The 27,620-nt window shown below is 44.7% G+C and overlaps 1 protein-coding gene across 3 annotated transcripts in view; it reads left to right on the top strand.

Annotated features, from left to right (window-relative positions):
• The window catches only part of LOC124607819 (calpain-A), a 602,483-nt gene that overhangs the window by 218,132 nt on the left and 356,731 nt on the right, over window positions 1–27,620 (top strand). Inside the window, exon 1 of one of the 3 annotated variants that reach the window (XM_047139939.1) lies at window positions 20,468–20,585. The exons of the other annotated variants lie outside the window; for them this stretch is intronic. Within the exon in view, the coding sequence (XP_046995895.1) occupies window positions 20,517–20,585 (69 nt within the window). The 5' untranslated portion in view covers window positions 20,468–20,516. Of the gene's footprint in view, window positions 1–20,467; window positions 20,586–27,620 lie in introns of those variants that run through there. 3 annotated transcript variants of the gene reach the window in all.

Genomic DNA, 27,620 nt, shown 5'->3' with positions numbered 1-27,620 from the left:
TGGCGTCACACGCCGATCTCCCGGACCTGAAGCCGAACTGTCTGTCGCTCATCCCGCACAACACTCGGTGTGCTGCCAGTCTGTCTGTCAGCAACCTCTCAAAAAGTTTCCCCAGTGTGTCCAGTAAACAGAAGGACCTGTAAGACTTGGCTTCTTGGGGTTCTTTGTCTGGACCCTTCTTAATTATTACTACTGTGGCCTTTTTCCATATTTGGGGGAATTTCCCGAGCAGCAAGCACTCTTTGTATAGCTTTGTGAGAGGTGCTACCAGCTGGGGGGCCAGGAATTGCACCACCTCTGCAGTGATGCCGTCTGGGCCAGGAGCCTTGCCTCTTTTAAGCGCATTTATCTGAGCGGCTACTTCTTCTTCGGGGAAGGGATATACCATGTTGTTGTTCTGGTATTCCTCTTGATCTTGTCTTCGGATCTGTTGTTGTGCCTCAGAGTCGTCATTCTCGCTATCGTCAGGCAGCAGGACACGGAGGAGGACCTCAGCAGTTTCCTGCCAGGTTTCCGTCATCCTGTCCTGATCCCTGACGGTAGACAGCACCATGGGTGACCTGATCTTTTCCCGTACTAGCTTGTACGGTAAGCCCCATGGGTCCGTAGCTAGTTGTGTTTGTACATACTTCTCCCAGCTCTGCAGCCTTACTGCCTTAAGCTCCTGTTGGAAGTGCTCCTTCGCCTCTCTGTACCTTTGCAACCAGCGTTGCTTTTCCTCCCAGACGGCACTCCGCTGCTAGTAGCTCCTCGCCCTCTTTACAGACTGCCGCATCTGTCCTAGTTCGGTTCACCATGGTGACGAAGAGGCTCTCCTCCTGGTTGGCACGACAGCTTTCCCCGCCCTAACAACTGCTATCACCAGTTCTTCGGCGTATCCTTCGCCATTTTCCTCACCTTCTGGCAATGTCGGTATTTCACACTCCCTTGCCGGCCGGTGTGGCCGTGCGGTTCTAGGCGCTTCAGTCTGGAACCGCGTGACCGCTACGGTCGCAGGTTCGAATCCTGCCTCGGGCATGGCTGTGTGTGATGTCCTTAGGTTAGTTAGGTTTAAGTAGTTCGAAGTTCTAGGGGACTGAGGACCACAGATGTTAAGTCCCATAGTGCTCAGAGCCATCACAGTCCCTTGACAGGCGGTCCCAGTCACCCCTGTTGTAGTTTAACTGTTTCTCCCACTCCATGTCCCAGCGGCACTCCTCGTGTCCCAATGAGAATGTAATGAGGTTATGATCATTGGTTGTTACTTGATCCCAGACCATCCAATTGGTTACTCTGGTGGCGAGATTGGGCGTGACCAGTGTGACAACGATGTTCGTGCCCTCGCCCCACCTCCTGCGTACGTGGGTGGGTTCCCTTGTTTGTTGGCGACCATTATCTGTAACGCCATGATGGTCCCCTCGGCTTTTTCTCTTCGATCATCCCGTGTGCCGCTGAACCATAGGGGGGACTTACCGTTTATATCTGCTGTAATGACACATCGACGACCCCGCAACGCCGTGGTTACTTGTGTGAGTTTATCTAAGAATTCATCTATTGCCCTGCCGTACTGGAAGTACATATTGATGATGTACAGTACTCCGGCTGGTGATTGTAGTTCCACGACGTTGCAGTGGTCGTCGGAGAACTGAGAAAGGACTGTGGCTCTTAGCGCTTTATTAATGATCATTATTGCTGCTCTGGGTTCTACTCCACTGTGAACTACTTGCCAGTTTGCTGCTGCAAAAGGGATTCACCCGGCCTGGGAGTATGGTTCCTGCAGACAGAGCACATCCAGACTCCTCCACGACTCTGCAGAATTCCTGCATGACTAATTTACTGTTGTGTGAATTAATCTGTCCTACTTTTAGATGGTTCACGTGCAAAGTATGTTCTAATGTGTGATTCGGACCAATTTTTGCTCCAGTCGTGAGCTAGTCTTTCGTTTGTAATGACAGATTGACACACTACTTAATCTAACTTACGCTAAGGACGACACACCCACCCATTCCGGAGGGAGGGCTCGAACCACCGACGGGGGGGGGGGGGGGGGGGGGGGGACCCGCGCAGACCGTGACAAGACGCCACAGACCGCGCGGCCACCCCGCGCAGCCCGTGGTACATGTTTATGTGTGTGTGTGAAAGAGAAAAAGTGAGACGATGCAACGGAAGTAACGAAAAATATAGCTGATGTTGCAGTAGCCTTCAGTCTGAAAACTGGTTTGATGCAGCCCTCCTTGGAGGGCAAGCCTGTACAAGGCTCTTCATCTTTGCGTAATTAGTGCATCCTATACCCATTAGAACCCGCTAACAGCTTTGTTCTCCCTCTAATATTTTTACGCTCCACATTTACCTCAATTACCAAACTTGACAGTTTCTTGATGCATCATGACGTGTCCTACAACCAATCCCTTCTTATTATCACCTTGTATAATAATTTTCTTTTTTCCCCCGTTCCACTTCAGTACCTTATCTTACCTACCCACCTCATCCTCAGCATTCCGGTGCAGCATCAAAGTTTCAAACGCTTCTATTCTCTTCTTCTCCAAGCTGTTTACGTCCTCATTTCATTTCCGTAGAAGATTATACTACAAACAAAATCCTTCCGCATAGACATGCTAACACTTCAGTTGTGCCGTGAATTGCAGACATCCGACTTTCCCGCCACTGGCGGTGCGTGTTCAAATCGATCTGACGACGAAACACGCGGCAGATTACGAGCAAAGCGTAGCAAGTGTTCGGAGCACCACAACCACTTAGCGACAGGCGGCCGCAGAGGAGCAAAGACAATTGAGAATCGGTCAGTGGTTGGAACACTACTAGCAGTCTACAGGGAGATGGTCGCCTGTTGCAGACATGAAGTAGGATAACGTTTGGCGGGCCAGCAAGCATTCTGTCGGTTGGATGGCCAAGGCTGATACGTTGGACAGCGTTTCGACTGGAACAGCTGGCGGTGTTACGTTTCTTAAATCGAAGGAACGCACCAAGAGGATTTTGCGGAGGAGATATCAAAGGTCTCTGAAGATTAATGCAATGAGGCTTAGGTGATTATTCCTATATTAGTCTTCCCGGCATTGTTTAAGGGCAGTGCGAAGCATCACGAATAGCATGATTTCTTGCGTCTCAGAGAATAGCTGGCAAGAGAGAGGTGGCGAAACCGTACACCCTCAAGAACGGTTGGCTTATAGTGTACTATATGACTAGAGGGAGCCACCACATTAGGGTAGTGGTTCTGGCGGGGTTTGTTCCCTTGTTGCTCGCCTATTATCTTGGGGATCATCTTGGGGGGGGGGGGGTCAGAGAAGCGTCGATTTGGAAAGGGATGGACGCAGATATCAGGACTATGGTGTGGACATGTGACATTTGTTTTCCTACGCGGTCTGCAATGACCAGACACTGGCTGAGGCAGATATTCAGCACTTTCCAATCATGCCAGACCTTGGTGTCTGATAATACGTCCAGGGCGTTTAAGCAGATCTGTTTTGGTCTAGGAATTAGACATTCCATAAGCAATCTCTACTATCCCGACTCGTCATTTGCTGAATGGGTTAACCACAATCTGCGTACTGTCCATCATTTTGACCATTCTCGCTGGGATGATACCTAAGAGTGGCCAGTGTATTCATTCAGTATTGCGAAACATGAAACAGACAAGGATACTTCCGATAGATTAATGTTCGCTTTTTAGGTGAACTCTCCGTTATCCAAACTGTGGGCTGTAGACGAGCTGTTGCCATGTAAAATATCTCCTAGGGAAATTAGGGAGAAGTGGCATTGGGCATGTAAGAACATCTTAGGTGTCCATGGACACTCTTTTATAACTACGGTAGATACCCAAGTATGTTCAAGATTGGGGACGGATTACATCAAAGGAAGTTCGGAAAATGAGAAAGGCAAACGCAAAGCTGATGGATAAACTCCTGCTACGCTTTCAGGAGCCCTGTCAGGTTACCGGTTTTGTGATTCCAGTCGCAATCATATTCAACGATTTAGCCACAGCTAATGAATGCAGGGCCTATGTACTCTAATTAAAACCAGCGTATAACTAAACTGATGTATAATTTCAGTTTGTGTACCTTAGTTCTAAGCTGTTGTTTTGGTTCCTTTTGTAAATGGTTTCCTTATGTACGTTTGATCTTACAGTGTTTTGTTCTCTGACGTGTGGAGTGTGTAGTAAAGAATTTCTGAGCAGCAGATTGTGCCATGGATTGTGGTACATTCGTCTTTCCCTCGAGTCCTGGCAGTGCATATTCAAATTGATTTGGCCGTGGAATACTCGCGAGTTAGAGAGCAGAGCGTGGCAAGTGTTCGGAGTACCACCACCAGCGGTGTATCAGAGGCGTTGGGAATCGCCCAGTGAATGGAACACTACTGGCAGCTTGGAGAACGAGGACCGCCTGCTGGAGAGGTGAACCAGGAAACGTGAGGCCGTACAGTGAGGTAGCGCAGCGGGCGGCGGCTGCGGTTGAGTACGCGTTTGCTCAACATGGGGCAGCGTTCCGGCTGGAGCAACGGACATTGCTGGGCTTCACAAGTGCAAAGGATGCAGCTCATCCGGGAATGAAGAAATGGTTGTTGTGCTGAGTTTTCGGGCATGGCAGTTAGAGGATGTGTATGTTTCCGTCGATAAGGGAATAAAGTCAGCCTTGTGTATTCAAGTGAATCAGTACGGCTGAAGGAAATACGCCTAGTGAAAACTAAATTGTCATTGACGTGAGATTTTATTGCTTTACCGTTCTGATATTCTGTATGCTGCAGCAAGCGTAGATGATTAGCTCCATTGTGAATTTTGTCTCTCTTATTTTGTCTGTTTAGTGTTAAGTTGGGTGTCGGCCTTCGTTGAGAATTTTTGGAATTTGGTTTCGGAATGAGATCTCTTTTGAATGATTCGTCTGCTTTCACTGCGTATTATTTGTGTATTGAATTCATGACCTTGTGTGTATCCAGAATAAACCCATATGGTCTGATTTACTCTCTCTACTGTATTAGGAGCTACTGTGTTGTTAAATTCTATACTTATTTGTGCCCCCTTATTGTAACGTTGGATCAATCTATTAGGGCAAGTTAGTTACAAGTTACTTATCTGCATTATTTTGTAGATCTTCGGTCGTTGCTTATTCTGTATGCACTCTGTCTGTAAATTGAATTACACTTGCTTAAGAAGTTAGGCAACACAGCCCCAGCCACTTGCTATTCACTTAGATCCAGTGCCAAAATTTATATTTGTTGTTGACAAATTCCTCTTTTTCAGAAATGCGTTTCTTGTTATTACGAGTGTGCATTTTATGTCCTCTCGACTTCAGCCATTTTCAGTTCTTTTGCTGCCCAAACAGAAAAACTCGTCTACTGCTTTTAGCGTCTCATTCCCAATCTAACTGCCTCAGCATCGCCTAGTTTAATTCGAATACATTTCGTAATCCACTTTTTACTTTTGTTGATATACATCTTACCACCTATTTTCAAAAATGTTCAAATGTGTGTGAAATCTTATGGGACTTAACTGCTAAGGTCATCAGTCCCTAAGCTTACACACTACTTAACCTAAATTATCCTAAGGACAAACACACACACCCATGTCCGAGGGAGGACTCGAACCTCCGCCGGGACCAGCCGCACAGTCCATGACTGCAGCGCCTTACACCGCTCTTCTAATCCCGCGCGGCCCACCTATTTTCAAGAAACTGTTTACTAGCCCGTTGTATGTAACCTGTGGCCCTTGACTATGCTCTCAATATGCTCGCGTTGGTCGAGTGAAACATGTCAATAAAGGAAAGTTACCTTCGACCTGTGGCTGCTCTAACGGTCGCTGTTCCCCTGCAAGCGATTCCTGCACTCGCTACTAATGTGAGACTCTACCCCTGAGTAGCTAACGAGATCTGAACCCGTTGATCTATACAAGGTGAACATTAATAAAACCGACAGACTGCATGGAGGATTCCTGACTGGAAATGGAGGAAAAACGATCCTATGAACATGTGTCCGGAAATGCGTCGTCGTTGAGACGGTAGATGTCACTGAAGAATGACCGTTCCTCTGACTACGTGCTGTGTGTTCCTTGTGCGTTGCAAGCTGTGTGATTGACGTAGCGTAATGTAAGCAGCCGAGTGTTTCGATATTCCTGTCGGGAATAAGCCGACGACCGAGCAGATGGAAAAGGTCAAGAGCACGGCTATACCAGAACAAGCACGGCTATACCAGAACAAGTAGCCTCACAGCCACCAATCACAACATTTCAGGTCCTTTTTGAGCGTTTGTGCGATCACGTGTCCTTTCTGACAGAAGAACGTGCAGGAAGGCGACGGGCCGCGTGTATACTGATTTCGACGACAGAGATTCTACAGGGTATTGAGAGCAACCTTAGTAAAAGCTCGAGGCAAAAGGCCCTTCAACTTGATGTAAGACAAATTACGATTACATGTATCCTGCATGACAATATCTACTATTCTCTCTCTCTCTCTCTCTCTCTCTCTCACAAACACACACACACACACACACACACACACACACACATACACAGACATAAACATCACCGAAATGAATACCCCCTTAGGTACATAAACAAACCAAACAGGATCACAGATATGGTGAACTCAAAGTAATTACGTCTTAAATTAAAGTTTCCAATCAAATACCTATAAATAGTGACAAAAGACTGATACTAAATCACAACAAAGGGCAAACAAGGTGAAAAGTGGGAAGGAGAAAGTTCGTAACACAAAAACATGCTTACGTTTCGTAAATAGAGGTGTAACGCGACCTCCAACGGGTGCAAAATTCTATCTTCATTTACCTCATGTGTTGGGTAATCAGGTAAGTTTGATACATTCTTCTATTTCGTCCAAGCTAATACTCCTCCAAATGGCAACCTCGCTGCCAATAATAGCAAGATGACGATCATATTAAAATACTGGTTTTTACCAGGGAGAAGAAGGATTGAAATTCACGTCCAGCAGTCCTAATTAAGGCTATGTACTTAAATCATCTTTGGTAAATACTGGTGTTATTCCTTCAATAAGGCAACGGTCAGTTATTTTCGCTGTCTTTCTCTGATTTAGGTACCGACTGTCTGACGACTTCGCTGTCGACAAGATGCTAACTTATAACTTCGCTTTTTGCTTTGTTTTCTGGAAGAGTGGGGCTCAGAACCTTGCCCTAAACCAGTTTAGTGTAGTCTTCCTTCTCATTTCTCCAGCAAAGCCTGTGTTCCGTCTCTAAAGACACATGCAGGCCATAAGCTCTTACACATCGGTCTTCGTACGATGCCGGCCGAAGTGGCCGTGCGGTTAAAGGCGCTGCAGTCTGGAACCGCCAGACCGTTACGGTCGCAGGTTCGAATCCTGCCTCGGGCATGGATGTTTGTGATGTCCTTAGGTTAGTTAGGTTTAACTAGTTCTAAGTTCTAGGGGACTAATGACCTCAGCAGTTGAGTCCCATAGTGCTCAGAGCCATTTGAACCATTTGAAAGTCTTCGTACGATGTAGACAAGTCGTCGAATCTCGTTATATTATGGCACTGTATTGACGACATAGCGAAGTATGTGTTGGTAAGAAGCAAATGAAATCAAAGTCTTTCATTAAACCACCACTAAAGATATATAAGTCTTGATTAAAGGGTGCTGCCTTCGTAACTTTAATCTTAACAAGTGTGCGTGATCGAACATTTTGCGCAAGGATGAACAAATCCTCTTCACCTCCAAACAGTTCATGTATGTTTGAACAAGATCAATTTGTGCACGTAATACTTCGTACTCGGATGGCGATGCCTGTAGCAGGCCTCAAAAAACGAAGAGGAAACGTTATATGTGCCGCATTGACTGGTTAACGAAACGAAACACGTAGGTCGCAGTAACTTATTCAGTGAGCTGAAGATGTAACGATATAACCACGTCAATGGCATAATTATTTCAGTATGAACGTGATTAACATATTTGATCCTATTGTCATTCGTGGCTTCTTTGATTAAAAAGTAGGATGCAATCATGAGAGATTATCTGCAGCAGCCCCGTATTTATAGCGAACTTCAGCTCTCTCTTCCCTCTGGCAGTACGGCTTCAAGAAACTTTTTTTTTAATTACTGCTTCCTTACCTGCTGTAGGATCAACTATTTTCAACTGGTTAGAGGACACGAGGACTAGAAGTTAAAAGTATACTGGTGTGCAAAACTCTGGCAGTACGGCTTCAAGATTATTTTTTTGTTTAAATTGCTGCTTCCTTACCTGCTGTAGCATCAACTGTTTCAAGTTGAAACAGTTGATTACTACATCCTTACCTGCTGTAGGATCAACTGTTTCATGTTTTGTTAAAACCATATTATGCGCAGCATTCCTCTTCACCTTATCGTGACACTCCTTTTCTCTCATGTTCCAATCTCAAAGCCTCCTTGTGCGAGTAAAATTATCCAAGGACTCACTACTCATGTGCTCAAAATCGCTCGACATGCTCTATCAATTGACCTTTGCTTGTACGAGCCCGCACATCGATGGTGTGCACGTACACATACTGGTAAGAGACGATAAAAACGATTGGTTCTAGTCGGACGCTGGTTGGTTTTACCCGACAGCCGTGCTGTCCGATTTGCGTTCTTCAGTTTTTGCCATGCGGGAAACAAAAAATTGTTTTATTGATATTTCTGACGGAACGCGTTGTTAATGTCAATAACCTCAGTTCGAAGACAGGGGAACCATCGATCATGCGTGGTTAAGCAGAAAGGATCTCCTGCACACTTAGATAGTCACGTGCATGTGTTCCTTGATGACTAATTTCGAGAATGCACCCCTATTGAAACGATCACCACGAAGGTCGGGCCTTACGAGAAACAACTCAATATGGGGTATAGTAAGTCCCATGTGGTTCAATGTCGGTACGAGACTGATAAAGAATTGTGCAAATGTGTTGAGGAAGCCTTTCGAAGAATACTCCTGAGGTTCTCCCGAATACGTCAGGAAGGACGTAATGCACGATGGTGGACATACAGATCCCCTGGACACAGTTTTAACATGTAACCAGTCCAGCAGAGAATATACAGTTTGGGCCTGGGGGTTGAGGAGTTTTCGGACACACTGTTAACGTTGCGGGGCGGAAAGATCATTAATCGTACAGTGAGGTGCCGGCCGGGGTGGCCTAGCTGTTCTAGGCGCTACAGTCTGGAACGGCGCGACCGCTACGGTCGCAGGTTCGAGTCCCGCCACGGGCATGGGTGTATGTGATGTCCTTAGGTTACTTATGTTTAAGTAGTTCTACGTTCTAGGGGACTGATGACCTTAGAAGTTAAGTCCCATAGTGCTCAGAGCCATTTTCGTACAGTGAGATGACGAGCGTGAACGTCGTGGCGAACCCTTAACGCCGCCTCATTGCATTGGAACTCCATAAGGATCTCCCACGTTTGTGGGACCTCATGCTAACTCAGCAACACCAAAAAAGATAATTAGAGAACACGAGGACTACAAGTTAAAAGTACACTGGTGTGCAAAACTTAAGGACGAAACTAACCTCCACATTATGTGTCACTGCCAAAAAACATAGCTCGATGAAACTTGAAACGTACAAAGAAAGAACTGTTACAGTATAGCACAAGAGGTAATGAAATAAATACTCAGTGAGACGAACAGAAATGGCACTTTTATTCAAAGACAACAATTACACTGAAGTCAGCGCTACATATGATGATCTCCTGGACATTACAAAAGACATGACATATTCCTTAATTGGGTGCATGATCACCACTGACGGCAATGCATGCTCTGCAACTTGATGCCATTGTGATCACAGGGCTGATAGGGAGTTCTCGTGGTAGGGCGTTCCATGTCTCCACCAGTGCGGCTGAAATCTGCAGGATGGTCGTTGGTGCATGTGGGCACGTTGAAATACCTGTCTTCAATGTGTCCCACACGTGTTCGACGGAGTTTAAGTCGTGGGAGAAAAGCCCGAACAGTCCATTCGCCGAATATCCTCTCGTTCCAAGAGCACCTCCACTAGCGATCAAATGGCTCTGAGCACTATGGGACTTAACATCGGAGGTCATCAGTCCCCTAGAACTTAGAACTATTTAAACCTAACTAACCTAGGGACATCACATAAATTCATGCCCGAGGCAGGATTCGGACCTGCGACCGTAGCGGTCGCGTGGGTACAGACTGAAGCGCCTAGAACCGCTCGCTCACACCGGCCGGCGCACTAGCGCTGTTCGAAGCGGTCGTGCATTGTAATCCATAGAAATGAAGTCAGATCCGAATGGACATCGAAATAAACACCTGGGAAAGGAGTGCAGTGTCACAACAACGTTAACCGGTGAGTGTATCGTGTTCAAAGATTTGGAGATCAGTACGCCCGTGCAACATTGTCCCTAGCTATACCATAACACCTGGACCTCCAAAACGATCATGTTCAATGATTCTCACATGGAGAAAGATGGGAACACGTAATGCACATAGGAACATTGTCGAGTATGACGTTTTGATGGTCCAGGTTTTATGGTCTGTAGTGAGTCTGCAGCCTGTGGTCTGGATCACGGGGTGCCGGGTTCGATTCCCGGTCGGGTTGGGGATTTTCTCTAACCGGAGACTTGGTGTTTGTGTTGGCCTCATCATTTCATCGTTATGGACTGTGTAAAAATAGGGACTTTGTACAGGCGTTGATGACCGCGCAGTTGAGCGCCCCACAAACCAGACATCACCGTCATCATAATGTAGCGAGGGTGTCCTGACCTCCAAATCTCTGAACGCGGTAAACTCACTGGTCAACGTTATTGTGGCATTCTACTCCTTCCCCCTGTGGGTCTTTCCACGTGTGCATTCGGTCCCGACTTTAGTTTTATGACAATACGCGACCATATCGAACTGCGCAGGTGAAGGAGCTCTTGGAACGAGAGTATACTGCCCTTCTCTTTCTCCCAACTTAAATCCGATCGAGCACGTCTGGAACACGTTGGAGAGACGTTTTACAGCATGGCCAGGTGCACTAACGACCATCCAGCAGTTGTCAACTGCGCTGGTGGAGGACTCAGACGCCCTGCCACAAGAACTCCTTACCGACGTTATGGCCAGAGAACATACTGCCGTCCGAAGTGATCACACGTCACGCAGCCTACTAAAAACCATGTCCCGCCTTTTTTAATGTCCAGAGGACCATCATAAATTGTCTTTGAATAAAATTGTCATTTCTGTTCGTCTCATTGCTTATTTCTTCCAATTACCTTTTGTACTATACTGTACCAGTTCATTCTTCATCGAGCCGCGATACTTGCCAATGAAGTCCTGCAAATGTTACCTTCGCTCTTAAATTTTGTACACCAGCTAAAATGAGCATCTCTACATGTATAAATTGAGGTCCTCTGCTCGCTTCTGACAGTATGTTCAAGTTAATGTCAGGAAGTGCGTTAGGCGTGCTGTTAAGATTTTCGGTAATAGGTAGACTGATTTACGAGGAGAGTTTGTTTATAAAATTTAAAAATATTTAGTTGCAAACTGGCTGAACTATCATGAATTAAAGTCAGCCACCACTGTGGAAACGATGCCATTGCCGTTGAATGGCAGAATTCACTGGAAGAATAGGTCTGCGTGGCGCGACTCTCGCTATCATGCACCGTTAACAGGCACAACACGTCCAGTGCGGCGCCTTCAGTGTTGACGCGCCTTAACCTATTCACATATCTTTTCTTTGGACACCTTCAGATTGATGTTGTTCATAAATATTCGTGGGTTCATGAGTTTTTTAAAGCAGGAAACAGAAATGGGCAATATCTTCACATCTTAAAATAGAGAATGGAATGAAATTCATAAATTCTGTGTGGATGACTACAGAAGATTTCGAAAGAGTTCTGCAGATGGTTGGGAGACGCATTTCGAAAAAAACACGACAATTTCAACGCGCCACTGCTGTCATCGAGTATTTGCAGAGCAATGCGAGTGACTTCCGTTGCGTCAGTTTTCGTCACTCTGGTTATTACGACGACGCCTCTGGCAGGGCGGGCTGCTCCCGCGCGATCGGGAGCGCCCGTTTGCTCTTCGCCGCCCGCTGCAGCGTCGGCGTTTCTCCGCCAGCTCCGAGGCCCCCTGGTCGCGTTTGCGTGGCCCATTGTCGTTTCCCGTTCTGGAATTTGTACACCTTGTGCTGTCAATTTTGTCCATTACGGACATGAAGTGCCATCCAATTGAGAGACTTGCACTAAACCACTGAGTCACATGAAACTGTTATTACTAGAACATATCCATCTTTACTTATCTTCTCACATTTTATACACTAAATTCTTCCGTCGCGTTTTTGTCTGTATGTGAAGAGTAATCTGAGGAACTACCGTACGAATTTTCCTAAGAAGTAGGGCACTGTACTTCACTGCTACCACACTTCGTAAAAAACTTCCAAACCAGAGACTGATGCCATTCTGCAATACAACCGGTGTCCGAGGACGACAGTCTGAAACAACCGTACTGACTAGGTGCGCGCTTGTCTACCACAAGTGTTTCGCTCAGTAGGCTACGCCTCACGGCAACAGTGTGTTATTGTCTTAGCAGTGCTGTCTGCCGATTATTTTTTCATATCTCTGTTGCTCGCTTCTATCGGCGCTGTTCATAAAACAGCACTGATTGCTTTTCCCATTTTCTACCATAACCAAATATTTCAAAGCAATGGATGGTGGTGGTGGTGGTGGTTAGTGTTTAACGTCCCGTCGACAACGAGGTCATTAGAGACGGAGCGCAAGCTCGGGTTAGTGAAGGATTGGGAAGGAAATCGGCCGTGCCCTGTCAAAGGAACCATCCCGGCATTTGCCTGAAACGATGTAGGAAAATCACGGAAAACCTAAATCAGGATGGCCGGAGACGGGATTGAACCGTCGTCCTCCCGAATGCGAGTCCAGTGTGCTAACCACTGCGCCACCTCGCTCGGTCAAAGCAATGGAAACGTCACCAATAAACATTACTCGTTTTTTAAAAAAAGTTTTATTTAGAAACCAAAAAGTTTTAGCTCTGCTGTCATGGCAAGTTGATAAGCCGGTTTTTTACCCAATTATCAGTAAAACATGAAAAAACCTATTATAACCTATACCAAAGAAATACCGAAAAATACTGGTTACTCATAACTAAGACATCGGTATCGGTTTTAACCGTCAGATTTTCCCTTCTTTACTTCACAGTCGATAGTAATCAAAATTTAATAATGTAAGAGAACTGCGCTAGTACATTCTCAGATAATTGGGAAAACAGTCGTCATCCAGGTCTTTCAACAACGTCAGATGACTAAACAGCAACTATTTTTTTAGTCCACATATACCTTTTTTCTTGCATTAGAAGCATGTAGTAGCGTTATGAGAGCAGTATCAATTCTCCTCTCTTTCCATCTAACATAAGACACGGCGAGTCTGTTCTCCACAAACTCGAGAGCCTACTGAGAAAATCAGGCGCTACGTCTAGCCGTTTGATTGCCGCGTCGGACTTCGTTGGGCCGACCAAATTAGACTTAAGCTCATACAAGTGCGCATAATTGAAAATCGATCAATCTTCAGGCGGCGAGTACAACGAAAATACACGTGCAAGATTTTCGTACAGATGCTGAAGCACGTGTGCTTGTCAGCTACGTGTTTAGCCGCCTTTAAGGCCTCTATACACCCACCAGTTTATCGGCCGACGGATCGACCGATCGACCGACCGACCGGTTTCGGGGCAGCCTACACACAACTCGACCGACTACACTCAGCAATTGCAGCGCCGCGCCGTCGTTGTGACTTGTTTATCTTAAGTTCATTGCATTCATGTACTACGAGATCCCGCCTGGTTTTACACGGAAACAAAAACGGGGGTTTGCCTCGGCCAAAAAAGGCCGAGAGATCTGTTAGCAAAGAAGTGGCTAATGCAAGGAAGGAAGTTCACCCAAGTTCTGTTATTTAACCCTGAGTTGCTACTGTGTTCGTTTGTACCACCGTTGCTACGAGGGGTCTCACAGACCCGACCTGCGTATGCCTGATTTGTTAAGGATAGGGAGCACAAAAGGGCTTCACATTAACGTATGTTGTCTAGATGAAGTAAACAAACACGTTTTGCTTTGAGTTTGAGAAAACTGTTGTCCTTGATTACTACGTAATCAAATTAGACAGTGATTCTAACAATTACATACCGTTCAGAAGAAAAATGGTTACACAATGTGACTGTCGTGTGTCATAGCACACAAAGTAGAACAATAAGAGCTACGAAAACCAAACTCAGGCGGTAGCGTTCTCGCTTCCCGCGCCCGGGTTCCCGGGTTCGATTCCCGGCGGGGTCAGGGATTTTCTCTGCCTCGTGATGACTGGGTGTTGTGTGATGTCCTTAGGTTAGTTAGGTTTAAGTAGTTCTAAGTTCTAGGGGACTGATGACCATAGATGTTAAGTCCCATAGTGCTCAGAGCCATTTGAACCAAACTCAGGTATAAACAGATGAGTAGAAAATATGTACGAAAACTTTGTAAGTAAACGGAGAGTCTCCACAATGTCTTTTGAACGTACTGTTTCTACACGTCGTTTTACCACACCAGGCCACTACATGCAGTCTTTACAAATTAAACTCGAGTGTTTTTTGAGATACACAAACGTTGAACAACTGTAAAAAATATATTGCAGTTACTATCTTCACACCCACAGCACCGTCCTCTCTTAGGCACCGTACTCTGGTTGACACTCCCATCGTCTTGCTGTTCGACCCCCGCCAGTCTGTTGGCAGATCTTTAGAGAGGTCGGTTGATATGCTTACTGCCAGTCCTGGGTAGTAATTGGCCTTTGACAAGAGCCATCCCAAGCGATTTCAGAATGTCTCTCCTATTGGTCTCCCCCTGGTTGTTAGCTCTGAAGATGAGGGGACTATTTATGCCTGCTACATTCAGCAAGCAAACGAATATAAGGCCAATGGCCACCTTCTAGTTGTTCTTGCTACATCACAGGTGGCACACATCTTATCTACTAAATCTCTCCCTTAGTACCATTATACAGAGATATCATCTCCGGTTTCATTTCTTCCCCAGTTGTTGCATCTATTTTGTTGTCATGGTGCATATTACTCATTAGAAGTAGGCACCTGTTTTTCTTTGGTACATAGCTCACTAATGTGGACGTCTTCTGAAAGCCTAAGATACTTTTAAAAGCGTCTCTAACTCTTGTGTTCAATAATTCTGAGGAATTTCCGTCTTGTTCTTCCTTACTGTTCCCAAAAGTGTTAATTTATGGTCTTTCAGAAGTGACAGGGCCAGTTCATAGATTTTAAACCAGTTATCCATCGTTATGTTCCCTGATGTTTTGGAAATATGATTACACAACCATTTGACGACATCAGCTGCACGATTACTCAACTTATACGGTCCATCTGGCTGCTCACCTAAATAAACTTACAAATTTGACGTGTACGCCGTTCTTGCATCGGCTAGATTGAACACTTTTATTCTATATTTTCCAGGTTTGGGGGGAATGTGCATTCGAAAACTACATCTTCCTCGAAATCTGACAAGCATTTCATCTACAGTGACATATTCTCCAAGAGAATAGTGTGCTATGCAGTTTTTGGTGAACAATCAAATATATTTCGTATAGGAGCCAATTTATCCTCGTTTCGCCTGTCGGAACCTCGTTGACTTATCGTCAAATCTCAGACACTGTGCCAGAAACCTGAATCTCTGTAGGGTCATTGTAGAGTAGGATAATTCCAATCCTGTTCCATCTCTGTCTCATAGTTCTTCTAAATTAACCCTACCAACCTTGTAGATTCCACCCAAATACAACAGACCAAGAAATGCTTCAATTTCACCTTTATCTGTCTCATGAATGAAGGTCTGAGACGAAGAGTATCTCGACTTAGCGGATTCGATGTATTGGTTAGTATGTATGACTACTTCATCCTTTATTTCATCCGTGAAAAACAGCCACCAAATTTCTACACCTGTCCTTTTATTCTTTGCCATTCCCCTCACACCAGGAATATGTGACACAGTATTAAGTGATCTCGTTCTGATACGAGGAGTAGGCATGTCTTTCACCCATTTAGTACGCTTGTTCTTACCAACCAAATATTTCTTATTGTTCTGATATCTATCACTGTCATCCCCACTTTCGTCGCTTTCCGTATCGTATTCACTATATAGTTCGACGTCTAAGTCTCCATTTCCGTCACCTGATTCGTCACTAACGATTTCATTTCGCAGTGCATCGTTACTCAGCTCTTCTGTTTCTCCATTATAGCCCTCGTCTGAAAGAAATAGGCTGATTCAGCAATTTGAATGTGTGCTACAAACGTATTTGTGTTGGGACCAACGATACCATCATTGCTACTCTGGGTCCTACAGCCCCAACAAGTACTGACCTACTTGCTATGGTCGGTCTGGCAGACCCAAACACGCTACGAGCACTCCTAGACAGTGGACTTCCGCCGTCACTTGACGAGCAAATGGCACAGCTGCGCAAGGTAGGAAGCTACAAGGAAAGCTGCTCGTGTGCAGTGTTGTGAACCTAACGAAAACGAATCGCTCACACAAGTCAGTGTCTGGGAGACCCACCAGTAGCAATGCGGGGTTAAGTAGCTGAGAGCCATGATTTTCGTAATTATTTAAGAATGGATGAATCACGCACTGAGTAGGTGCTGAACAACGTCAGACCATTCTTAACGAGAAAGAATAGTCATGAGAGAGGCCGTAAGCTACGAGGAGAGGCTGTTATCTACATTACGATTTCTAGCCACTGGCAGAAGTTAAGTGAAACTCAAACACAGTGTTGTTGTATCCACAATTATTAACTAAACTACTTCCTGAAGCCTGCAAAGTGATTTAAAGTTGACTGAGGAAATACATCGTGGTAAAGTAAATTAAATAAAAAAAACCAACGAAATTATTTATGTAATTACGATAAAAGAGAACCTTTAAGTTTAACAAACTCATTACACACGGTGGTGGCGCACATCATCTAATAAATACAGCAGATACATAAGAAATGAAGCATTTAGCAACATGTATAAGAAATGAAGCACTTAGTAACTGTCGGAACTGTAAAAAAAATCCCGCCCTTTGCTCTTCATAGCAGAGGGTTTCGATACAGACTGGACTTTTTGAACAATTAAGCAAGTAAACTTTGTGAATTAACATTCATTAAAAGTCGATGTTTCAGTTTTTAGATTTCTTTCCCGATAAGTACTGGAAACCTAAAAACAGAAATCGGTAAGGTCGGAGCACCTTAGTTTCTTTCTATGGTTTCGTGATACACGAAACCATTAACATTTCGTTAAAAAAATAGAACAGTGCTTCATTTCTTGCATCTATGTTGTTGTACTCCTCGCACAACGTATCCCACAAACAACTGAGTCTTTAAATTTCTCTGGAAACTCTATCCTTAGAGTCTCGTCCGCCTCGCGCCGTGTCATGTATATTATTGGGTTGGTGCATAATTTCGTACCGTTTTTCCATAACGTTAATAAACACAACACATAAACATAACACAAATTGTAGTCATATATTCCTTCGCTATTTACAACAGCCTGCCAACGCTGCGGTAAAAGATATTTGCAGATCCGTAGGTAAACCAGCCGCGGCCCGCTGGTCGGAAAATAGAACATAGTCCAATAAACCGTGGCGCACAGTGATCAGTACGTCACAAGCACCACACATTGGAGGGCCCATGCGTCACAGGGCTGTGGCCTATACGAAGACGAGTGAGGAGAACCTCGTCCCGTCTGCGTGACTGGAAGGAGATACACCACACCCGCGTTGTGGGCTTTACTAAACAGAGCTTATTGTCAGTCACTTCCAGCCACTCATCCTCCCATTGACGCAAGACTCTTGAGCCCAACAGCGAGGTAATAGCATATAGAAGGATGGCACACTGAAATACCTGCGGATAGAGACATCCCTCCTTCGCTGCTAGATCCGCCCTTTCATTCCCAGCAATGTCGACGTGCCCTGGTACCCGACAGAAAGCCACCTTCTTCCCCAGTCGTTGTAATTGGAGAGAGCATCATGGATGGTCTGTACTACTTCATCTGCTGTGTACAAAAGTTTCAACGTGCGAAGTCACTTAGAGAATCGGAACGGAAAAGAAATGTAGCACTGGAAGAACGTCTCATCTGCTCCAGTGCCCGCAAGATCGCAGCCAATTATGCATCAAAGACAGTAAACGCTTGAGGCAGTTGGACCTTGAGGACACGATCCGGGAAAACAACGGGGCAACCAACAGATTCCCCTGTTTCGACCCATCCGTAAAAAACAGCTACATAGTTATGGTGCTCAGATAAAATGTCAGAAGATATCACTTTAAAAACGGAAGCAAGAGTGTAATCTCTCTTGTACTGCACCAGATCTAAAACCATTCTGGGCCTCTCCAGTAACCAGGGCGGCAGGAGGTTAAAACCCTCGATTTGGGGCCGTACTGGCTCCACACCGAGGGACTCCGGCACACATTGCACGCGGATGCCAGACGGCATCGTGGTTCAATGACGGTTGGGAAAAAGACATTCCAGAGGCTGATCAGCAACAGTATGGTTTGCGGGTGAAGTCGGAGCTGCAGGAAACTACGCGCCTGATGCACCACGAGCAGCTGCCGCCAGAGGATGAGTGACGGTTTCCCGACTTCAGCACAGATACTGTGTATGGGACTGGTCCTGTAATCACCTTTGACCAGCCGGAGCCCCTCGTGGTGGACAGCATCAACGATTTTAAAATAGGAAGTCCTCGCTGATCTATACACCATGCATCCGTAGTCCGGCCTTGAACGCACGGAAGCCCTTTAAAACTGGAGTAGACGTCGCCTGACCGCTCTCGAGACTTGTAGCTAAGACACTAAGATATTCAGCGCCTTCAGTGTTTTGACTTTCTCTCAGGTGTGGCAACCATGACAATCTGAAGTCAAAAATGAGGCCCAGAAACCGTACTGAATCACTAAAATTTAGGATGGTGTCCCTCAAGGCAAGGTAGGTAAATTAAAAATACTGCGAGAACGATTAAAATGAACACACACACACTTGTCTGCAGAAAACTGAAAACCCACCTTCTCAGCCCACTCCTCTAGCCTCCGCGCTGTACGTTGCAACTGAGGCTCGCTGAAGCAAGGAGGAGGAACAGAAAACATGAAAATCGTCGACGAATAAGGAGCACTGTGCTGGACTCCTTACCGTACACGTGATACTGTTGATGGCTGAGACAAAGAGGGTAACAAAACACTGACCCGAGGGGTACCATTCTCTTGCTGAAAACGGCGCTGTTCAGGCAGCTAGCTGTGTTTGAACATTGCAACACACTCCAGGAATGCGTGGACCTAACACACAAGTGATCAATAAGCCGTTGACTTATCCATCCCAAAGTCCTCGTGTCATCTTTGGAGGTGACCTGTGTCTTGGTGGACGGAAGAGTGCCGTTCAGCCATGTGGAGCTGGTGTGGGCTCTTTGACGATTTAAAAGCTACCCTACCGCAGAAAACCTCATAGCCCTTCGAGTCGCGAGAGCAAATGCCCGACGTGTAATTAAGGAGAGCAAGGAAAGGTCATGGCAAGCGTTCCTGGACTCCATCAACCATTCCACTTGTTCTATGGAAGTATGGGAAGCCATCAGGAGGATTTCTGATAGACGCAGTCGTTCACCAGTAGCCGTAGTGCTGAGACGAGGATGTCTCCAAACAGCGCCTGGAGACATTGCTCTGCGCATTTTCATCCGAGAGCAGCAGAGATGCATACATGGCCACTTGTAATTTTGGCTTAGACCATGCTATACGCATACAGCCGATTTTTTAACCCCCTCCCCCACTGCACGCAAATGTCGCACGTTGGTGGAATGATCACTGTTCATCACATCTGCCAGTTTTCTGTTACACTTACGTGGATTAATGCGTTTAAACGGTCTTCATCAACTCTCGAAAGTCTTCCTGAACGTGGAGAGTCACAAATGTCAAATCGGTCCTCCTTAAAACAAGAAAACAATTTTCTTGCAGTGCTCTGTCCAGTGGCATTATCCCCATATACGGGGCAAATGTTTATGGCTGCCTCCGTTGCTGTCACCCCACTATTGAAGTCCAAATGAAAGAATATGTCGGGAATGTTCCGATTTCTCCACTTGGCACTCTGTTTTCTAGCGTCCACAGCCCCACTCACCATCTTCAAATGACAAAATGACAATAAGCAAACTCAAATAGCGACATTGAACTGTAAATAAAAATGACAGTCGATAATGCAGTGACAAAACACGGATTTTAGACGGGTGGTTGGCATGACAGCACTACACACTTCACAACGAAAGTTCGTCGGTCGGTCAAAACGCCTACACACATCAGATCGTCAGTCGGTCGGTTCGTGCGTGTGTAGGCCCTTTACGGAAATGGGAGTCAGAGCAGAGTAGCTGGGCGCGCTGCACGCACACTTCCGTGAGTCCGCTTCAAGCGCGGCAGACCACAAAGCCGGGGCCCGTGGCGCGCTTCCCGCGTCCCTCTACCGCCGGAGATTGTTGCGAGCGCGAGGCACGTGACCGGCGGCGACTGGCCCGGAGCGGCGTTGTGGTAGCGGCGGCAGTAGTTCCCGAGTGCCACGGCCGGTGTGAGCAGTAAGCGGCAACTGGAGCATGGCGGACACGGGGCTCTCCAACGGCGGCCCGCACTTCGAGCAGCCGTGGGAGATGACCACTCTGCAGGTGAGGCCGGCTACCTCCTTGTTCCTTGCGGACTGGCAGAAATTTTTGTCCACTTGCAGTGTTCACGTGAGGCAAATGCTACTGTGTGCTGAAGGTGGTTGGTACTGAAAGAATATTTAATGCCCTGTGCAAAAACGAATCGTAGAAGATGCAAAGCCTACTGAATCATCCAAACACTCCGTGAAACTACTGCGCATCGCATCCCTAACAAGTATGATTAGAATAAGTACCTTGTACAGTGTGTCTGGCAAGAACGTGATATTTGCCCCCCCACAATCTTGGTTGTGGTGAGTCTGATCCGTGACATAGCCCGAGGTATATGATGGGTTGGAAGGTGATAATTTCGTTGTGAGTTGTCGAAGCCTACGAATGTGAAAGTAGAAAATCTGGTTGTGCCAACATAGTGACATACAGCGAAGCCTAATGTTTACGTCCGCGCCACATTGAAAAATGCAAAGCGGGGGGTCCAATACGTAACTTTTACCGGATTTACATATACGTCCAAATCTACTTTCTGCCCCACTGTGTCCGTTTCCTCCCTCCTATATGTTAGATGGAGCCTTGTTTATTGTTATTGCAAATTCAGATTCCATTGTAGTAATCTAATCATAAGCCAGTAATGCATAAATACGACTAACGTTTTTTCTGTGAAAACTGTCTGCAAGGAGGAAAAAACGCATTGTTATTTATACAATTTTTGTTTAAAGTAACGAGGAACAAATGCCCTATTGTTGAAGTTGAAACTGCGAAAAAGAAAAAAAACTGCACATTGTCGCAGCAAAAAACACAGAGCATTTTCTTTGCTAAGTAACATAGAACTGGTCGTCAACGTACACGACCTCTGAACAGGTGTACACACACACACACACACACACACACACACACACACACACACACGTTTTTTCCAATTTCGCGCATGTATGAAAGTGTCACTTGCCAATAAGCAAAGCTCGAAACAAACTTCTAATGCTCAACAAAGTGCAATTAGAAAAGGTTAAAATGTAATTCATCATATTTCAAAAAACATTCAAGATACGTAATAAAGTTTTTCGGACACCAAGGGACTAAATATTATTATCAACAATAATTTATTTTTAACGGAATAGTATATTTTGACGACTGTATACTAGAAGATGCAGAGTGTACTGTAACATAGCGCTCGTCATTGTTTATAGTGGAACTTTTTCCACAAATATGCAGGAGGTTTGCCACACGTGACAGGAGCCTGACACTTGTGAGATTTCCGCCCCTCTTACGTGGTGTTTACATTGAAGTGGAGATAAAATTCCAGCAACTAGCCCTCCGGATTTGTAAGTTAGCTTTTTATTTTAGCTTAAGTTTCATTACTCAAGCTTCATGTCACTGTTCTCTTCAGGTTCAATAGAATGCTGTTAAAATATATCGCACCAGTTGTAAATTGTGGTAAATACCTCCCCCAGATAAAAATAATGTACTAATTACGTAATTAATTCCATTTTGCTTATTAGTCTTTAACGAACACCTTGTTCCGTTTTTAAATATTTCTAGGAATTAATCTATTTCTTCATCCAGAATCATTGCCGTCTTGTACGAAGGTTTTACTTCACTTTTTGCGTTACTGACTATCAACGCATTAAAACTTGTCTGCTGAAACAAATTCTGCCTATGTGCAGAAGGTTAGTAGTTCGGCGACATGTAATGTGTAAAGTCATATTAGTTGAAAGAACCGCCGCAAAATAGTTTGGGATCCCAGGGAACAGGATTCACGCTGTGTTGGCTTCCGGCGACGAACTTGAGGTTCGCTTGAAACAGACTGCTGCAATTAAGTTCCCAAGGCTGCGCGTCAGCTGCAGCCTGGAGTGAGCATGGTGGCGAAATATCGCTGTAGGAAGTCCGTCGGCAAATGTGTTCCTCGGCGTCGGCTTCCGTATGTGTTGAAGTGTCGCTGATTTTTGTGTCCTTTCCCGGAAGCAGTAGGTGGTACGGCCGGCTTGCTACAGTTCTACGATTTGTCAGTTTTTGATGGGGGTGAGTTTAAAATTAGTCGCTTGTGACCTCGTTTGTTCTATCACAATTAAACAACGCAACTGTATGTGAACACCGAACTCCTACTAATTTGGTCCAACTGGTTTGGGCACTAAAATGCGACCGTTTCGGGTCGTAACTCATTACCGTAGTAAACTGTCATTTACTGCTTCTGTTTACGATGAAAATTGCGTCCATTAGGCCTATTTGACAAATTTATAGATTACCGGAATGTTGATTACTGACCTTAAAGTTAATACAGGGCAAATATTGTCCTACTTGCTAAGTTTGATGTGTACGTCGGGTGTACTGGAGATTGTTTTTCTTCCGTTCTCCTTTGGCCAGTGACGTCACCAGCAGCGCCCTTTTTGTTGTGGTGACAGATCTGTGAAGCATTCGCCAGTGTGGATTCAGACAGAAGGAGAAATATTTGGCGAAGCCAACGAATGTGACATGACAATCTATATATAGTACATTCCGTACTTACTTACGTCCAGTTGGAAGCCCCTGTTTTATTACTGTGGTCAGATTTTTAAATTTTTTGTTGTTTGAAGGCATTAATAACAAGAACGTTCCCGTCTAAAGCTCTCATATGCCCTCGGGGTTCCTGCCTATTCTTTCATAGCAAACGTGAGATTGTATGACGACGTAGTCGCCTTACTAATACGTTGCTTCACCGATCAAAACTGACGGGATGTATCGTATTCTTAAGTGTGTTCATGTGAATTGGACTATAATCGCATTAAAGAGAACGTCGATCTTTAACCATTTCCATGTTAACTGATTCTTCCGTCGCTTCTTGGTAGAGCATAATTATAAAGAAAAAACAATATTGTGGATGTTCTACAGGATTAATTTATTTAGTTAACCTGGTTTTCGGCTTACAAGACGATCATCAGACTTTGATAGCGTCGTCAAAGAAGTTCGTGTTTGTAAATAACACTGGAAAAAATGTTACTCGTTTTCCAAATGCTTGCTATACTCTGTTCCTTTCTATTCTTCATTTTCTTGTATCTAATATATTGTCATTGCTTGTGTACGTGATCTATTATGTTGCTACATTGTCAGTTACATCTTTTATGTATCACTTTCCATACTTAACTCCTCTTAGTCATTCTTTAGTACTCTTGGAAAGCACTAATTTTAGCGTATCGGGATTGTTCATTTAAACTGTTATATAGGCATTATTTTTCGAGTTTGACGTTAATGCTTCTCCCTGCTTTGCACTATTTACATTTATTTACTGTTAAACTTTTTACCTTCTTAATTGCATTGCAGCAGCAGTGCAAAAGATTGCGTTTGTGTGTTTGTGCTTCATTCTAGACGTGCAACCTTCTTTTGGTGTTTATTAACTTCTTTGACGACACTTCCTAAGTATGATGATGGTTACCTTAAAACTGGTTAACTAAGACAATTAATGCTGTAGAATGTATTCAGTACTGATAGGTTTCCATTTATAATAAAAATTTTTCATTCTTAAAACTAGAGTTATCTGCATGTAGAACTCTGCATACGAACACTTTCCTATTTGTAAACCTTCACCATGATCTCTGAAAACTACTTGTCAAGTGACAGAACTCAAATTTCCTGACACTAATGGTTTCTATACGCTCACTGTTAACCTTAGTAAGCAAACAATGTGTACAATAAGAGTGTAGCAGCTGTTACTGTTTCATTTATCTATGCTGCGTTCTGGCAGCTCTTTTGAGCCAACAAGATGTGCCGCGCCTCTTCAGTGGCCTGCTGCTGTTGGTAATTCGTTATCGCCATTCGTAGCCTATCAGATGATAGTATACGGCAGCCAGTGAACATCGTATTTTCTTGATTGTCACAACTGCTTCGCTGTTTTTTCCGATTATCTCAAGATATTCCGAGGTTGTGGTAGGGTTGGGACTAACAGTCACTTCCAGCAATGAAATTGATGATCTCTGCTGGTACAAATATTTGGCTTTTTTGCGAATATGTCACACTTTCTGAGGTAGTGTTTGGTTTGGAACCTAATAGCTCAGCTTAAATTGTTGCGAGTGAAACAAAATAACAGCTGACTTACTAATTATTGGAAATTACGAACGAGTAATGTGACTGCAACCCACATCAGACACCGAATGCGTAGAGTTCACCTTCATTCACCGCGCGACCCGTTACAAAGGGCATCAAGCAACGGAAAAGCCGTGCAATAGTAAGTGCACTTTTACCGTTTTGTCTGTTTTTGGAACAGTGAATGATAAGGCAGCTTATGGCCAACGCGAGGCCTCCCACCGTCGCTCTCGGCAAAGAAAGATAAATGTCCTCAGTCATAGTAGGCGTTCTGATGTTTCGGTCATTACCTCTACACAGTTCTCATTTCCTGTACTTGACAGTATTCGTCTTCATTTCTGGATTGCTTGGGGTGCTGTAATGCTTGTTTCTTCATCCAGAAAAATAACTGGTATTGGATTATACTTTGAATGACTAATTAGTGTGCAGGAAAAGTTTCGTCACTTTCATTTAGGTCGCTGCTGTGAATTATCTTCACTTGACAACTCTTAGAGTATCTGAAGTATGCAGTACTACAGACACGATTCTACATCTATATCCATACATCGCAAGCCACCTGACGGTGTGTGGCGGAGGGTACTTTAAGTACCTCTATCGGTTCTCCCTTCTATTCCAGTCTGGTATTGTTCGTGGAAAGAAAGATAGTCGGTATACCTCTGTGTGGGCTCTAATCTCTCTGACTTTATCCTCATGGTCTCTTCGCGAGATATACGTAGGAGGGAGCAATATACATACTGCTTGACTCCTCGGTGAAGGTATGTTCTCGGAACTTCAAGAAAAGCCCGTACCGAGCTACTGAGCGTCTCTTGCAGTCTTCCACTGGAGTTTATAATCTCCGTAACGCTTCCGCGATTACTAAATGATCCTGAAACGAAGTGCGCTGCTCTCCTTTGGATCTTCTCTATCTCTTCTATCAACCCTATCCGGTACGGATCCCACACCGGTGAGCAGTATTCAAGCAGTGGGTGAACTGTATCAAACGCCTTGCGGAAGTCAAGGAACATGGCATCTACCTGGGAACCCGTGCGTATGGCCCTCAGAGTCCCGTGGACGAATAGCGCGAGCTGGGTTTCACACGATCGTCTTTTTCGAAACCCATGCTAATTCCTACAGTGTAGATTTCTAGCCTCCAGAAAAGTAATTATACTCGAAGATAATACGTGTTCCAAAATTCTACAACTGATCGAAGTTAGAAATATAGGTCTATAGTTCTGCACATCTGTTCGACGTCTCTTCTTGAAAACGGGGATGACCTGTGCCCTTTTCCAATCCTTTGGAACGCTACGCTCTTCTGGAGACCTACGGTACACCGCTGCCAGAAGGGGGCAAGTTCCTTCGCGTACTCTGTGTAAAATCGAACTGGTATCCCATCAGGTCCAGCGGCCTTTCCTCTTTTGAGCGATTTTAATTGTTTCTCTATCCCTCTGTCGTCTATTTCGATATATACCATTTTGTCAACTGTGTGACAATCTAGAGAAGGAACTACAGTGCAGTCTTCCTCTGTGAAACACCTTTTGAAAAAGACATTTAGTATTTCGACCTTTAGTCTGTCATCCTCTGTTTCAGTACCATTTCGGTCACAGAGTGTCTAGATATTTTGTTTTGATCCACCTACCGCTTTGACATAAGACCAAATTTTCTTAGGATTTTCTGCCAAGTCAGTAAATAGAACTTTACTTTCGAATTCATTGAACGCCTCTCGCATAGCCCTCCTCACACATTTCGCTTCGTGTAATTTTTGTTTGTGTACAAGGCTTTGGCTATGTTTGTTTGCTGTGACGTTCCCTTTGCTTCCGTAGCAGTTTTCTAACTCAGTTGTTGTACCACGGTGGCTCTTTTCCATCTCTTACGATCTTGCTTGGCACATACTCATCAAATGGATATTGTACGATGGTTTTGAATTTTGTCCACTGATCCTCAACACTATCTGTACTTGAGACAAAACTTTTGTTTTGAGCCTTCAAGTAGTCTGAAATCTGCTTTTTGTCACTTTTGCTAAACAGAGAAATCTTCCTACCTTTTTTACTATTTCTATTTATGGCTGAAATCATCGATGCAGTAAAAAAGTTTCACTGGATTCTTTGTCCCTGCCACCCGTTATAAACGCTTGAGTCTCGCAGTCTATATGTGGTAAATTAAAATCTGCACCCAGAACTATAACATGGACGCCCCTTGAGCAAGTTCGTGCTGGTTCTAGCAAATGGCATTCAGCAAAACAGCGCTCATAAAATGGAAGTGTTATACTGTATTAAACGTGTACGAAACATACTAGATGTGTTCATTGACCCACACCGTCTAGAACTAAACAGAAGCGCAGGAGACTAAAGTGAGTCGAATAAGTGCTGTACGAGTAGGAGGGAATGAACGCATTTAACTTATTGCTTTATGTGGTACTCCCGGAGAATTCATTCTGGATTTATGGTACGAATTACATAAAGGTAGAGGCATTATAATTAATGTTCATACATTACCACAAATAACTGATTACTCTTGTAAGGTTTTTGTTTATCCTGGATTCGACAAATCTTCTGTTTCGATTTTGTTTCCGGAGCTTCTGGACGATGATGCTTCAGTACTCACTCTATGACTCCGATACATATCCAGAGTAATGAAACCACTTGCAATGGAAACATGGAATAACGTCCACCAAGGTATATAACATGCAAAATACGGACGGAATTGCACTTAGGTATTGTTAGATGCACGACTTGTCACTACCATTAGTATTAAAAAAAGGCTCGAAGGAGACATTTTCGATATAACATCTGTAAAAGATCTCAGGTTTTAATCGCCTTCCATAAAGTTTGGGGGTAAATTCCTTCTCAGTCTAGATTGGTATCGGTAGTTTCCCTAATTCGCTACCGAGCGAGGTGGAGCAGTGGTTAGACACTGGACTCACATTCGGGAGGACGACGGTTCAGACCCGCGTCGGGCCATCCTGATTTAGGTTTTCCGTGATTTCCCTAAATCGCTCCAGGCACTGCCAGGATGGTT

This window comes from Schistocerca americana, chromosome 1 (assembly GCF_021461395.2).
Source record: "Schistocerca americana isolate TAMUIC-IGC-003095 chromosome 1, iqSchAmer2.1, whole genome shotgun sequence".
Classification (NCBI taxonomy): domain Eukaryota; kingdom Metazoa; phylum Arthropoda; class Insecta; order Orthoptera; family Acrididae; genus Schistocerca; species Schistocerca americana.
The sequence above is the reverse complement of the archived record's forward strand: the minus strand, read 5'-3'. Positions and strand labels throughout refer to the sequence as shown.